Source organism: Felis catus, chromosome F2 (genome assembly GCF_018350175.1).
Source record: "Felis catus isolate Fca126 chromosome F2, F.catus_Fca126_mat1.0, whole genome shotgun sequence".
Classification (NCBI taxonomy): Eukaryota; Metazoa; Chordata; class Mammalia; order Carnivora; family Felidae; genus Felis; species Felis catus.
In genome coordinates this window covers 8176919-8192683 of record NC_058385.1, presented here as the reverse complement: position 1 = coordinate 8192683, position 15765 = coordinate 8176919, and the positions used below count along the sequence as shown (strand labels likewise).

The window sequence follows — 15765 nt, the reverse complement described above, 5'->3', positions numbered from 1 at the left end:
TTCCAGAACATATTAAAAGCCCCGAGTATTCTATTTATGTATATGTACGCCAGGAGCTGTGGAGATGAAGTGCATTAAACAGGCAAGGATTTAACTACCAAACACCTCCAGTTTTCTACTATTAGCAAAAAAGCCAGAGACTTCTCATAAATATGTTCTCAAAGAAATGCCCTGTATCTTTTTTCTGCCCATTTTTCCTAATAGTTATGCCACAGGCTCAGAGAAGTTCTGCAGTAGTGGCTTACTTACCTGGTCAATATCAGCATTTCTTGGAAGGAAATAAACAATATTATTAGTGATCTTCTGGGAACGCCTGAAAATTTCAAAGGTGGACAGCAGTTAAGGAATGGTAACAAAAAGAGCAGTTCATTTCTGATCAGAGATATGTTCTTGCATCATATCCCAAATATATTTTGATAGGTAACAATAAGACACACATTTAGAGCCTCTAATGGAACCTAAAAGAGAAATAAGTAGGAGATTTTGTAATTCAGATGGGTCAAAGATTAGCAGTTAAAACTGTCCATTCGATTATCCTCGTGGAAGGCAGCCAGGGGTCAGAAATACACTGTCTTTCTACCATTTCCTAATTACCGTGAGAGTAGAAAGAAGAGGAAAGCACAATACCACCTCTTTTCAGTAAAGAATAAAAGACAAGTAAATCTGGTCATTGTGGTTTACATCCTAAATTTTAATTAGCAGTTTAGAAACACGCTTCCTGTTAGAGTCAAAGAGGTGATTCCTCTGGGGAGGAGAGATAAAGAAAGGGACAAATAATAAATGTTACCATGAAAGAAAAATTTGCTTCGGTGTCTTGGAAAAGTGAGAGGAAACACTGGAAGAGACAAAGAGAATCAGCTCAAGCCAGTGTAAGTTGAAGAAAAGTTAAAGAATGGTCACCCAGACTCGTAAGGATAGGTCTTGAGGAATCTCCCAATGTCCAGGACCATAATTTCAAGCAATTAATACTTCCTACTTCTTGTTTTATAATGATATAATTGGACAGTAACAAAGGAAATGTAACTTCACATTGGCCATTACTCTTGGCAATCAACCAGCACTTAATGTTTACATACTGGCTTTTTATGCAAAATAAACCGGAACCTATCAGGTGCTACTAGTGAGTATCTCCCCCCTTCACTAACCTCTCTCTCCCTGAAACACACACACACACACACACACACACACACACACACACACACTCATTCATACGCACGCCCTTCTCTCTACAACCGCTGTTTGAGTAAACTGCCAGCCTTGCAAAGGATATCCATCTGGAGACATCATGGTCCTAATGTCAAAGGTCTCTGCGGTAGCGTAGTCTGGTCCTCCCCAAGGGGGGCTAAGAAACACAACATCAGCCTTTAAGTGAGAAGCCAGCAGGAGGAAATCTCCACAGATGAACTCTATCTTGTCTGCTATTCCATAAACTTCTGCATTATTGCGAGCAAGATCGATCTTAACAGGATCAATATCAATGGCAATCACTGAAAGTGGGAAAAGAAGAGATGAGTTAAATGACACCGACTGTTACATAGAACAGCTCATCTTCTGAGCAGTCTTTCTTCTCTTTACAAGAACTTTTTTTAAAGACTAAGGGAGTTTGGTTCATATACCAGGGATAAAAACTTAATTAAAAAATTTAACCTAAAGTAGAAAGATGCACTTGTGTTGTACCAAGAAAATGGGACTAAATGGTCTGGCTTTCAAAGCTGTGTCACTCAGCCAGCTTTTCCAAAGCAAGTAGTGACAGGAGTCACACAGTGCTGGTAACGTGTTCAGCACTGTGACCTGAACGGCCTGAGCAGCAAACACTTGGAAAGGTCACTGACTGCATGTCAAGCCTGTAACCACACCAGGATTTCAGAAAAGACCCATTTCCTAAAACGAGACACAGCCTCCAAAGACAAATTTGACAACTTCTACAGAAGAGCGAATTGAAACACATTTGACAAACCTATAGAGCCAACTTATGAACAAGGAATGTAAAAACATCTGCTGATAACGTTTAATGAGACATCTTAGGGAGGAGGGAACTGACGTTATGTTTTCACCGAGAGGGCTTTCATTTAATTTACTGCAATTTCATAATTAGCAATGCAAACATAAGTTGATTTGAGCTCACTCATGATGCCTTACAGCAAATAACTCAAGTGCACCTGTACGTGCACCAGTGTGCTCGTGGCAATATTTTATATTTGCAAGGTCTAAGTGGAACCCTAATGCATACACCATGGTTGTCATGGAAACACAGTTGTTTTCTACAAAATGCTGGTTTCAAAATCTGTTAACACTTTTGAGAAATAATGCACTAAATAATCACTTGAACAATGTATACGAGCTCCAATTACATGTTGAACATTATGCATTTACAATGCTATTTTTCTGTTCTAAATAAGCTAACGTTCATAACAAGAAAGATGAAAATGTTCTTTTTAGCTGTTCAATCTGCTCCACTTGTAGTATAGAGACAGATGGAAAGATATGCCGACAACATCAAAAACTCAATGGGGAAAAATGATTTTCAACATCAAATATACTCAGTCAATACTCACGTTTTCATCTATATTCTCCTAGAGGCTGTTTTATTTTTAGGCCTAACAGAATGTAAGCACTCAATCTATTATGTAAATGAAATGCCGACAAACGTTGGATGACATTATATAGAACTGCACTATCCAATAATGGTAGCCACCAGCCATATGTGGCTATTACCTTTAAATTGATTAAAATGAAATAAGGAATTCAGATCCTCAGTCACCCTGCCACATTTTAAACACTCAATAGCCACATGTGGCTAGTGGCTATCATACCTAGACAATGCAGATACAGAACACTGCCATCATCACAGAAAATTCTATTGAATAGCAAGGATACTGAAGTAGAGAGGGAAAAAATCTTTAACGGCAAAATGCAAAAGCTTGTGGATTCTCTAACACTCAGGTGAGTAGATGCATAGACCACAACCATCTGAGTGGAAGGAAGCAATGGCACAAAGGGATCATGTCAATCATACATAACGCTATTTTCTCATATGTGTATGGGCACGTACACGTATGTGTGTGGATTCATATATATTCAGCTGAAGAATGATTATGTGCATATGTATATATATATATATATATATATATATATATATATATATATATCAACACACATAGAGATATGTAAGCACACAATCAATTATACTTCAAATGTTTTGAATCCCCTAGCACGGAGCAGTACCTATAACTAACATTAGAGCATCTGCGAGCTGTTGCTGCTTGTTTGGGAAACAGGTCACAGGACACCACTACGCTGAACAGGCTTGAGGGATCCTAGGCTTTCCATTCCAGATGCTGCAAAGACAGAAGCCAGGTCATGACAGTACCAGAGAGGCATGGTGTTCGCTATCTGCTTCCCTTTCCTCCCAGAAGCTGGCTACCTGTAAGCGTGAGTGATTAAAAGACCCTAAGGCGCCTTGATGAAAGCTGGATCTGGGAGAACATGCCAGAAATAGACTTCCTTTAGCGTGGGACCCACATTAGACATTTTCCTTTACCAAATGTGTACTAAGCTGCAGAAAGCCTTGGCTACGGACCTATATTCAAAGAAATACAAATCTACAATATGGACAGTTTCCATAGTATTTGAAAAAATATCCAGATCTATTTGCTGCTTTATTGGAGAGCGGATATTTTATTTTTATTTTTTTAAACGTTTATTTATTTTTGAGAGAGAGAGAGAGACAGAGCATGAACGGGGGAGGGGCAGAGAGAGAGGGAGACACAGAATCGGAAGCAGGCTCCAGGCTCTGAGCCATCAGCCCAGAGCCCAACGCGGGGCTCAAACTCACGGGCCGTGAGATCGTGACCTGAGCCGAAGTCGGACGCTTAACCGACTGAGCCACCCTGGCGCCCCAGAGGGCGGATATTTTAATCGTCACGTTATGATGCAATGTCAAAATGAAGACCAAGTTGACAACTTGAGACCAAGTTGACAACGATTTTGAAAAATCATTTTCATGCAATATACACTGATTTGAGCTCATAGGAATGGTTTATCTGGCAAGTGCAGAGAAGAAATTGCAGAGTAAATAATGAATGCAAGGAAAACAAGAAAATAATTCCTATTCCAGTAACTCTGAAAACAACTTTCATTCAGGCTATTGGGAGACCATATAAGGTGGGCAATGCCATGCCCTGGAGCATGATTAAATAAGGGTCACAGTTCATCAGCATGGGTCTTAAAATCAATGTTAAGTTTTCCTTCATGATTTTTAGCTTCTATATATTAGGCTTCCAGAATCATGCTTTCCTAGTCAACATTAAGAACTTCATATAAATTAACGAGACTTAACCTTAATTCACTGAAATGGAAACTACATGTATCATAGAAAGATGTCGGGGAAAAAAAAGCATCTTCAGAGTATGACTCAACAATTGATGTCTTTGATACTACGCTTTCAAAAGAATTTAGAAAGAACAGGGATATCAGAAAAAAAACCTTGGCTTCATGACTCAGCTATGCCAATTTGGGCAGATTGTTCAATTTTATAAAGCTTTCTTTTCCCTGGGAAACAGCACACGTACTACCTACTTGACAAAGTTCTTGGCAGATATACAGTAATAGAGGTTTTCTTTCCCGGGATTCCAAAGTCAAACATGAGGAGGACCTAACACTTGAAAGATTTTTAGAGTCTTATGATGTTAAAGCTGAAAGGTACTACAGACGTTATCTCAATTTAAGGTCTCCTTTAAACTGAGGTTAAATGATGTCCAAAGTCACAGAGGTGGCAAAGCAGGTACTCCCTGTCCACTGTTCTTCTAAAGAAGGCCTTCCCATTTCAGAATTGTTGGTTTTCTATAATGTTATTAATCTTGGCTTCACCAAGCTGTGTCTGTGTAATCCTGGGCAAATTATTTCATCTCTTTATTTTTCTGTTTATCTGTGAAACACAGATAGTAAAAGATATACCTCACAAGACTGCTGACTAATAAATGTATACATATTAAGCACTTATACTAGTACGTGATACAGGGTGTATGGCTTGATATATGCTGTTGTTATTATTATTATGTATTTTTAAAAAAATGTTTATTTACTTATTCTGTGCTGTTAGCACAGAGCCCAGTGCGGGGCTCGATTTCATTGTGAGATCCTGACCTGAGCCGAACTAAAGGGTTGGATGCTTAACTTGACTGAGCCACCCAGGCGCCCTGCTATTATTATTTTGGATATTTGGGGTTATGTTACTAATTATATACAACATAGATAGGCTAAAGCAAAATGAAACTTTTTAACTCAAACAAACGGAAAATAAATCGCTTTCTTCCATTGTCGGCTAATTACCTCTCTTTCCTGTTAAGGCAAACTGAATGGTATTTCCTCCGACTCCACAAAATGCATCTACTACAATGTCACACTTGAAGGACTGGCTGACCCGGCCAGCAATGTGTTCAGCAATCTTCTCAGGGGTCACGGAAAACCAGCCCTCTGCAGAGGAAGAGCATCCCGATGAAGATGGTTCAATTTCAAGAAGCCAACCCGAGCACAAACATCACAGCAAACATTACTATATATGCTATACCCGAACAAGATCTAGTTTCTCTTTTCAAGAACTTATAAATTGCTTTGTTTTTTTTACAGAAAGTTCAGTAGAGCCTGTTATAAAAAGCAGTACTATTCCCATTCCCGATTTGCACAGAAGCAACCATCTCAATTCTTGCCTGTTGCTTTTATAATATACTTCTAATAACTGAATGCAACTTTAGTTTTTCTGTTTGAAGTATTAATGACGATTAAGGAAAATGGAAAGTTGGCTCTATCCAACTGGCCAACTCCCCAGACCCCACTGAGTTTCCGGATTTCTAACAGGGAACTATTGAGCCAGATTTGTACTTGACACTTTGGAAAAATGTGTACATTTCAAAAGGGTCAGGAAAAGCAAGAAGCTGACAGCAAAAGGATGCAAAGCTGTAGAAATAGACCCCTCTTCATTTTCAGAAACGGGGTCCTATGCCCACTCCAGAAGAAAGAGGATACTGACTTCCTTTCCCAATAGAAAAAATTAACATTTTTTTTCAGAAATTTATTTCTCTGGAACAAAATCATGCACCAATTTTCCTGTTCTCTTTCCTTACCAAAACTTTAAATGGCTCCTCATTGTTGGAAGAATACAAATATAAATTCCTTTTATAGAATTAGCTTTTTTATCCAGCCTCATTCCTCCAAACAAACTCCTATGTACTCTCTTCGGTACACAACAAACACAACATTTTGTAAATTATTAGAAGAGGTTCACAGAACCCAAAATTCTACCCAGATCAAGTCTCCTGATTTTGACAGTCAATAAAGACCAATGTTTAGGGAGCCCCGATATGAAAATAAGCATCAATTTGCAGAAATGAAGGAAGGAAGGTGTTCCAGACATAGCAGGAACACTCACAGAAGAACTCCGCTTCCAGAGTTAATTCATTAAATTACACCTTCTGCACTAGGTATTTCTTCATCAGATGTTCTGCTTAATAGTCTATTGACTCTTTTTGCTATCCATCCTAAAATGCCACAAATCCAGATTAAACCTGAATGTGAAGTTTTAAAAATACATATATATATACTCAAACTAAGAGACACTGTAGAAAATAATTGGCCACTTTTCTTTGGAAAATGTCAGAGTCAAGAAAGACAAAAAGGCTGAGGGACTATTCCAAATGAAAGGAAAAGAAAACAACATGAAAACTAAATGCAATACGTGGTCCTCGCTGGAAGAAAAAACGCCATAAAGGACATGATTAGGGTAACAGATGAAACTGCAGTCTGGACTGCAGAACAGAATATTGCAGCAAGGTTAAATTTGTAATTTTATCACCATTACATAAAGCATCTTTGTTCTTAGAAAACACACACACAAGTATTAAGGGGTAGGAGCGATTGGATCAGAAACACACACACACACAGAATGATAAAGCAAATGTGGCAAAATGTTACCAAGCAGTCAGATATGGGTAAAGGGCATTATGAAATGTTTACTATTCCTGCCATGTTTCTGTAACTTTGAAATTATTTCAAAATAGTGTCAAAAAAACCCCCACATATATTTACCTTTGTCCAATTTAATCCCATCATCAAAACGGGAGAAGAGCCTGTATCTCTGGGCCCAGTACTTTGCCAGCTCAGGAACAGCAGCTATCTCGGGAGGCAGGCCAATTACCTTTTTGTTCCTGTTTTTCTTTGTCTTCTTCTTCTTTTTACTTTCAGCTAAAATAAAAGAATATAAAAAATGCAGATGCTCACTATGAAAAAAAGGAAATCGCAGATGAATTTATCTAAAAGTATACCCACATTCCATATTTACAATTTGGGAATGCACTCCAGAACATGTGTGCAACGGCACCCCTGGAGAAGCAGGAGGGCCTGATGCACATAGCACTGACTTTACATGACAGCTTCTGTTTTGCTGTTTATAACTTGCCTGGGCTTGGTAAAGAAACCCAGGCTCACTAAGATCCAATTTTTAATTCCTCAAAAGGAATGAATGAATAGTATTTTATCTACCTACTTCTCAAGATTGTTAGGGGATGTGTACAGATACTACATAGGTATAAAAGTTATTACTTCTGTTAGATAAGGTACTACTTTAGTCGGTCAATTATAGAAATCCAAACATTGTTCTTCCCTTCTTTAAAATAAAACCTCCCAAGGACTGACTGAGTCCTAACTTGGTCAATCCTCTGAACACAGACATGACCTGAAGATCCTATGACCTAAAGGAAATTAAAATAGGTCATGGATTTAATGTTAACAGAAAAGGATCTCATTCATTCAAAGATGGACTTTTTCTTTTTCTTCTTTTTTTTAAATGTTTTATTTATTTTTGGGAGAGCAAGAGACAGAGTGTGAGCAGGGGAGGAGAGGGAGACGCAGAATTTAAGCAGGCTCCAGGCTCTGAGCTGTCAGCACAGAACACGATTGTGAGATCATGACCTGAGCCAAAGTGAGATGCTTAACCGACTGGGCCACCCAGGCGCCCTGCAACGGACTTTTTTCTTAAACAATTTTTATTAATTTGGTTATCTTGTCTCAGTTCTGAGATCAGAAATAGCAACTTAGAAAGAGCATTATCACAGCTAGACATAATGAGAAGAATTGAAGATGACAAATAAAACTACTGCTTCAGTGATTCTCAAGGATAGAACTATGTCTTAATACATCATCCGGTCATTGCAAATAGCACAAGGTGTCATCAACACTAACATTTTGAATGAACAATTCCTTATTGTGCAAGATCATCCTATACACGACAGAAGGTTAACCCCAAGTACTAAATGCCCCTACCCCCAGGTCATTCTAACAGCCAACACCTTCCAAATGCCCCTGAGGTGGGTGGTATGGGCCCAGGTGAGAACTACCAGCACTGTGACATGAGGTAATTAGGGAAGTAGGGAAGCGGTAGGGGGGAAATGGGACTGAGGAATCAGACAACCTGGTACTGAGTCCTAGCTATGCCATCTACTAGCTGTGTGATCTAGGCAAATTTCTTAGTTTCTCTGAGCTTTACTTTCTGTATTTATAGAATAGGGATAATTCCATCTACCTCACTGGGTTATTTTATAGATTGAATGAAAATAAGGCACATGAAATCTGCAAGTACCATATGAACATCAGTTGTACATGACAATAAAAAAAATTTAAACTACGTTTAGTATGCTTTTTAGAAAGGCAAAGGAGTATGTGATACAAAGAATACAGCTCTCTCTACACACACACACACACACACACACACACACACACACACACACACAGATCAAGATTCAAATGAGGTATTTTCCTCAATATTAAAAAATAAAGTTATTTTAATCCTTATTTAGTTTTGAGAGAGAGAGAGAGAGAGAAAGAGCGTGAGCAGGGGAGGGGCAGAGACAGAGGGAGACACAGAATCTGAAGCAGGCTCCCGGCTCTGAGCTGTCAGCATGGAGCCCGATGCTGCGCTCGAACTCACGAACTGCGAGATCACGAACTGAGCCAAAGTTGGACGCTTAACCGACTGAGCCAGCCAGGCGCCCCAAAATAAAAAGAATTATTAAAAGGAACACCAGAGCAATACCTAATTTCAAGAGGGCTAAAAGGGACTGCCAGTCACTTTTAGCCCAGGGAGCAGAGGGTAGTGGCAGAGACCAATCTTAGTGGAACAGAGACACTCAGTTTTCCCACATGTGCACCCTTTTATCTCATCACGCTTGCTCAGCCAAGAGTGTGGTCTTCTGGTGCCAAACCATAGCCACTAGCACGTTTACACTTACTGTGCATCCTCTCTACTTGAAAATGAATGGCGGTGAGAGGCGCCTGGGTGGCTCAGTTAGTTGTCTGACTCTTGATTTCGGCTCAGGTCATGATCCTAGGGTTGTGGGATCGAGCCCCACATTCTCTCTCTGCCCCTCCCCGTGTGTGCACACGTGCTCTACCCCCACCTCAAAATAAAATAAAATAAAATGAAATGAAATAAAATAAAATAAAGTAAAATAGCGGTGCATCCTTAGGTATAGACGGTTAACAAGTGACAGCTAGGGAAGCACATCATCCCAATTCATCAGCAAGTTGAAGCACAGTCTTACCTTCAGTGTCGACCTGTAGAGAGTCTGGTGTAATCTGAGTAACACAATCTTCCTGATGTGTAATAGCTGTTACTGTGCTGGCTCCTTCATTTTTTTCTGTTTCCAGTTCACCAGCTGAAGACACGGCGTGACACTTTCCAGGTTCTTGACTGCTCGTCTCAAGTGGGTCATCGCCTTTTTTAACAGACATTTCTTGCTCCTCTGAATCACTGCTTGTGCACGTGTCTTGCACGTTGTCATGAGAAACTGACTCCTGTGATGCTTCCTCATCCATTGGTTCATTAACCCATTTTAGAAATTTTTCTACCTGAAATTGTCAGTCGTCACAAGCACACATTAATTCCAAATTGCACAGAATAGTCCTACCTGCTTTGACCATTTGGACTTCACTGAGAAGCTGAGGCATAATTATTAGCTCCAATAAGTACACTGTATCATACAAGCTAATTACGCAAAAAGTAATTCTGAGCTAACTGCACAATTTTCTTATCTGGACATACCATGACCTTATTAAAGATTTCTTTAAAAGGAAGAAGATATCAGCTTAAACACAAGGTGGTGACTTTCCTGTAATCAATTAGCACTAAGAGGATAAAGCTGAACTGTTCCAGTAGCTTTCCATAGAGGCTTCTGACAATATAACCATACTATGCGATATTGCCATTACACACGTACCTACTTATTACTGTCATTAATGTTATCTTTTCCAATCATACAGGCCTTTCTTCAATGGCTGAGGCTATAGTCTATGTTAAATTGTACTCAGCATCAAAGATAAACTCTAAAAAGATTTAGTGCCCATCTGAAGAAAAAGAGCAATGCAAACTGCCCTTTAACGGAGCGAAGCCTGGAAAAGGATTCCTAAAAACTAGGTTTCTTAGAAATGTTAATAAGGTCAGGTAACTTCCTTGCAAACTTCTGTAACAAGAATATTCTTTTAAACAAAAAAATTTTTAAGCTTATTTATTTATTTTGAGAGGGGGAGGGGCAGAGAGAGAGAGGGGGGAAGAGACAATCCCAAGCAGGTTCTGCACTGTCAGTGCAAAGCCCAATGTAGGGCTCAAACCCACAAACCGTGAGATTATGTCCTAAGCCGAAACGAAGAGTCAGATGCTTCACCAACTGAGCCACCCAGATGCCCCTACAAGAATATTCTTCATAACAGAGTTCATGACCCTCCTAAGAGTTAGGAAATTGGAAGATGAGCATAGACAAACCCAAAATCTTCAAGGCGACTGTGCCTATGTATCAGACAGATAACTAAGGACACAACAGCCATGTTTCTTTTTTTCCTTGTCAATACACAGCAGGTATGTTTCTGCTTTGTCTACAGATGGATGTATAGGGGCAATCACATTCAACAAATAAAAAGTTCTATAGGACTGACTGACCTGAAGTGGGAAATGTGTTCCAGACATAACCAGGGCCACTAAAATATTAAAATATCACTAGCAACCAACCAATCTAAAATGAAAAGGAAAACATGAAGGCAGCTATAAATCTGTTGCATGTTTTGGAAGAATGCTGAAGTCAGGAAGGATAATGTACCTTAAGGGTAACACAAAGTCATTACAGGATCTGAGATTTTGTTCTGTTGTCCAAAGGAGTTGCTGGAGAAGTGACTAATACAATGATACAAAGGTTTCACTCATGAGAAGGTGTCCTCCCTGCCCACCACCCCTCAACAGAAAAGTATCACTCATCAAACCAAGCAAAAACTATTCTAATTACTTTTGTTTTTCAGGTGCTGGCACAGCAGGTATAGCAGAGTCCAAGAGAGGGGACACAGATATTCTAGTGAACACTCCAGTTAACAGTGTAAATCACTACATTCGCATGAGACCATTAGGATGAACTGGTTAGTGCAATGCTTAATTTTTTTTTTTTAACATTTTTTATTTATTTTTGATAGAGGGAGAAACAGAGCACAAGTGGGGGAGGAGCAGAGAGAGAGGGAGACACAGAATCCGAAGCAGGCTCCAGGTTGGAGCTGTCAGCCCAGAGCCCAATGCAGGGCTTGAACTCACAAACCGCAAGATCATGACCTGAGCCGAAGTTGGACGCTTAACTGACTGAGCCACCCAGGCGCCCCATAGTGCAATGTTTAATTGATCGCCTCTGGATGATCTCGTAATTAAGACTTACAATAAAAGCTGTACTAGAAATTGACTTCCAGGATCCTACTTAGCCTGAAGCAGATGAGAAATTCTCACTGTTACTACGTATACAAGGCAATTTTATCTATCTTCCCAGATACTTTATAGCTTTCAAAACATAACATTACTACCAACTTATTCTTTTTCAAATTTAGTTCACATGCTATATGCCTTTAGGAAGCAAGGGGAAGAGAATTTTAGGCACCTTTATATCTGATAGAAGCAGGATTTCCATTTGAATACCATTTGAGTCAAGCTCACAAAATGAGATTCTATCTGTAAATACAGAAAAAATTTATACAGACCTTAGTCAAAGCTTTGCTTTTCTTGAAAAATGTTTTATCTGACTCTTCAGTAAAGAAGATGTGTTTGTTTTTCATATTTATTTGTCTTCTCATGTCCAGGAACTTTGACTTATACTTCACATTCTTCTGCAAGTATCTGACCCGCCGATGACTGAAATTTGAAATTCCACCGTATCTGTGACCAAACCAAAGGAAGATGACTCAAACCTTAAGTTCTGTGAGTTTGTTTTCTTATATGAAAAGAGAATAAAACGGACAATTTTCACTATTTTTCGATTAGCAGCCACCATTTTAATTTCTTTTCTAAATTATAAAAATTATGAAATAAAGTTCAAATGCATAGAGGTTGTATGTTAATTTTAAGTAAAGCTGAAACATCAGTTGGGAGTATCAACATACCTTATATATAGCAGAAGGCAGATATTACATAGTAAAGTGTAATAAAGAAATCGCAGAAACATGTAACCCCGTTGCACATCAGGGAAATATAATCTTTTCTCATGGTGAGATGATACCAAAGCTCTTTCATACCTACATACCTGGACTTCAATTATTTTAAAAGTGGTCACTGACTTCTTAACCTAAATTAATCTGAGCTTACCCAAGAAGCAAACCCATATTAACAAAATAACTAGAAAATATCTGCTGATCTAACCATCTGAATTTTTCTAGTCTTAAAAGATAAAGATCTGCTACAAAGACTTCTATGACTCTATCAAGCCTTATTTAAGTACTTCTCCCACAGACTATAAGAAACTTAAAGTGTAATATACAATTTAGCACTTACAAACTCCTGAACAGTTTAGTGTTAAATACCAGGTGTTATCTTCTAGCCATATTATAAACTTTATAAAAAAGTCCATTTTATCCTTTTCTTCTTCTTCTTCTTCTTCTTCTTTTTAAAGAGTGGGAGCACACAAGCAGAAGAGGGGCAGAGCAAGAGAGAGAATCTTAAGCAAGCTCCATGCCCAGCGTGAAGCCCAACGCGATCTCATGACCATGAGATCGTGACCCGATCTCAAGAGTCGGGAAATCAAGAGTTGGACACTTAACCAATTGAGCCACTCAGGTCCCCCTTATCCTTTTCTTCTAAGTAGAACTGGGAATCCTAAACAGAAGAATAGTTAAGTTAAATCCCAGGTCACAGAATAAATCTCCAGGGATGTATCCTAGCAAGAGCCACTCAAGTAATTTCTAAATAAAATTACATGTGGGTAGAAATAAATTCTGTCAGGAATTTAAACATGGCACTCTCAAGAAGACATTTTATATTACTCATCTTTGTGATCTTTAGCCTTAAATAATTATACCAACGGCAACTGCCTTCAAGTACCGTAAGGGAGAGATAATTGATAATTAAAAAAATATTTATAGTATTATGAGCATGTAATCCTTAACCGATTTGGATTCAATTTACAAGTCAACTTTGAGATCTGTGTCCTTTCCTTGCTGACTTCACAATATGTAGGTATCAGCTAAAACTGCACAACTAACAAAGTAAGTCTCAACCCTTAGAAACATCAAAGACCTTAATCTTGGTTTAAATCACTGGTGCATGTTGACATAAATGGTAGGTCTTTAATGTGCCTTAAATACTCAGTTTGGTCTTCATGGTATATGCAATAAGCCCTTCACTTTTTTTTTTTTTTAATTTTTTTTTTCAACGTTCATTTATTTATAGGACAGAGAGACAGAGCATGAACGGGGGAGGGGCAGAGAGAGAGGGAGACACAGAATCGTAAACAGGCTCCAGGCTCTGAGCCATCAGCCCAGAGCCTGACGCGGGGCTCGAACTCCCGGACCGCGAGATCGTGACCTGGCTGAAGTCGGACGCTTAACCGACTGTGCCACCCAGGCGCCCCAAGCCCTTCACTTTTCTTATATTTAATGCCTGGGCATTTAATACCAGAGAAAACTTACACCTTCTGTATATAAATGTTCATAGCAGTTTATTTGTAATAGCCAAATACCATACATAGTCCAAATGTCCTTTAATAGATGAATGGTTAAAGAAACTATGGTACATCCATACAATGGAATACTACTCAGCAGTATGAAGGAATGAACTATTGGTACACACAATAACTTGGGAAGAACCTCAAAGGAACACGCCTAAATCTTAGGAAGAACCCAGAAGTACATACAGGGTAATCAATTAAACACACAAGGATTAGATAATTGTGTGAGCACTGATAAGTCAGGGTTACTTAGAAGTCTCAAAACCTTGCCCTGTATCCTCTCCCTAGGAAATGATATGATCCCAACCAAGTCACTGCTTTATCTATGAAATTGTAATAACGATATTGGATTGTATGAAGTGCAACTGAGTAAACGATGTATGTGAATATAGCAAATGTGTGGTGATCTCTCCACAAGAGAGGTTAGTGTTTTAACTATACTATCTCAGATACTATCAAATTTATAACTATCATTAGCTATCAGAGAACTTTAAGACAGCTGAAGTGTTACAATTTTGGGAAAACAACAGTATTTATACATAATTACTTTTGTCCTGAGCCATGCTTGAATCCCAGAAGGGAACCATTGTCATCAAAGTCTGAATCTGGGTTTTCATCGATGTCCAGCTCGTGGCTAAACAAACAAAAGGTAAAACAGTGATAAACCATTATATCTAGAGGCCACCAGTTAATGAAAATATCAAAAGGTACACAGAGTCAATCTACACACACTTTCTAATCACAACAGTCAACCACAGCTCCAGCTCACAAATCCACGAAGACAGGAAAGAGTACTTTAATCAGATTTTCCAAATAAGATAAAGTACCCAGCAGTATTTGGAACAGAGCAAAAAGCACTCAGATCCTAAACTTTGTCAAGTAACTCTCTCTACTCTTGAACATGGCACGAATACAGATCTCTCCATTTGCCTTTGGAAAAACACCTGTAAAAACTACAGCCTTCAACTAAGCTCCTAGAATGTTACCTTTAGAAGTTTTCCTCAAAAACAAAGAAGAAAACATTTGAGAAGTATCAATCCAACCAAAAAATTAAAAAAAAATGTGAAGAATAAGGTTGTGATACAAGTGTGTTATCAAGTAACCCATGATCACTGATCTAATGGGGATACCTCCCAGTGACCCCTATGACGTACGTGACAGTACTAAGAGAAAATGGGGAGAAATAATTCTTACAAATTAAATAAAGCTCACTGAACATTTATGGTGGACCTACTACGTCCCAGAAATGTAAGAACACACAGAGTCTCTGCTTCCGGGCACTTAGGCAGGAATTAACAAGCACTGCGAACCATGTAGAAAGAACACAATGGAGGCAATCTTTTATGAAAGCACTAGGTTACTGGGCCCCCAAAGTTTGCGTATTATTTTTTCTAGAAGCTGTATGTTAACATAAAAGTCATATGTGGAACACTTCACATCCTGTCACAGAAATAAAATGTTTTTAGCTAACATCTAAGTTCTGTAACATCCGTCCTTTCCTTGTATCTTACAGAATCAGCATTTGACTGTATCCAACCTATGTTACTTGTCACTTTAATTTTACATATCAATAGTATACTAGAAGAGCACTGCCTCCGGAAGAGTTGGTCTGGGCATCAGCCTTTTCCAAGGCTGCCCTTGTTTTGCTATGTGACTCTGGGCAAAAGCACTTACCCTCATTTTGTCTTAATATTCTCATGTACAGATTAAGAGCATTAGATACTTGAGGTCTTTTAGCATAAAATTCTGTGAT

General features: G+C 38.8%; 1 protein-coding gene across 3 annotated transcripts in view; it reads right to left on the bottom strand.

Moving 5' to 3' along the window:
- The window catches only part of TGS1 (trimethylguanosine synthase 1), a 47976-nt gene that overhangs the window by 17993 nt on the left and 14218 nt on the right, over positions 1–15765 (bottom strand). For all 3 annotated transcript variants that reach the window (XM_045050122.1, XM_045050123.1, XM_003999816.6), the window contains exons 6-12: positions 14560–14646; positions 12055–12229; positions 9594–9900; positions 7084–7239; positions 5332–5475; positions 1271–1487; positions 250–328 (exon numbers count right to left, since the gene is read on the bottom strand). In XM_045050122.1, the coding sequence (XP_044906057.1) occupies positions 250–328; positions 1271–1487; positions 5332–5475; positions 7084–7239; positions 9594–9900; positions 12055–12229; positions 14560–14646 (1165 nt within the window). The remainder of the gene's footprint in view (positions 1–249; positions 329–1270; positions 1488–5331; positions 5476–7083; positions 7240–9593; positions 9901–12054; positions 12230–14559; positions 14647–15765) is intronic.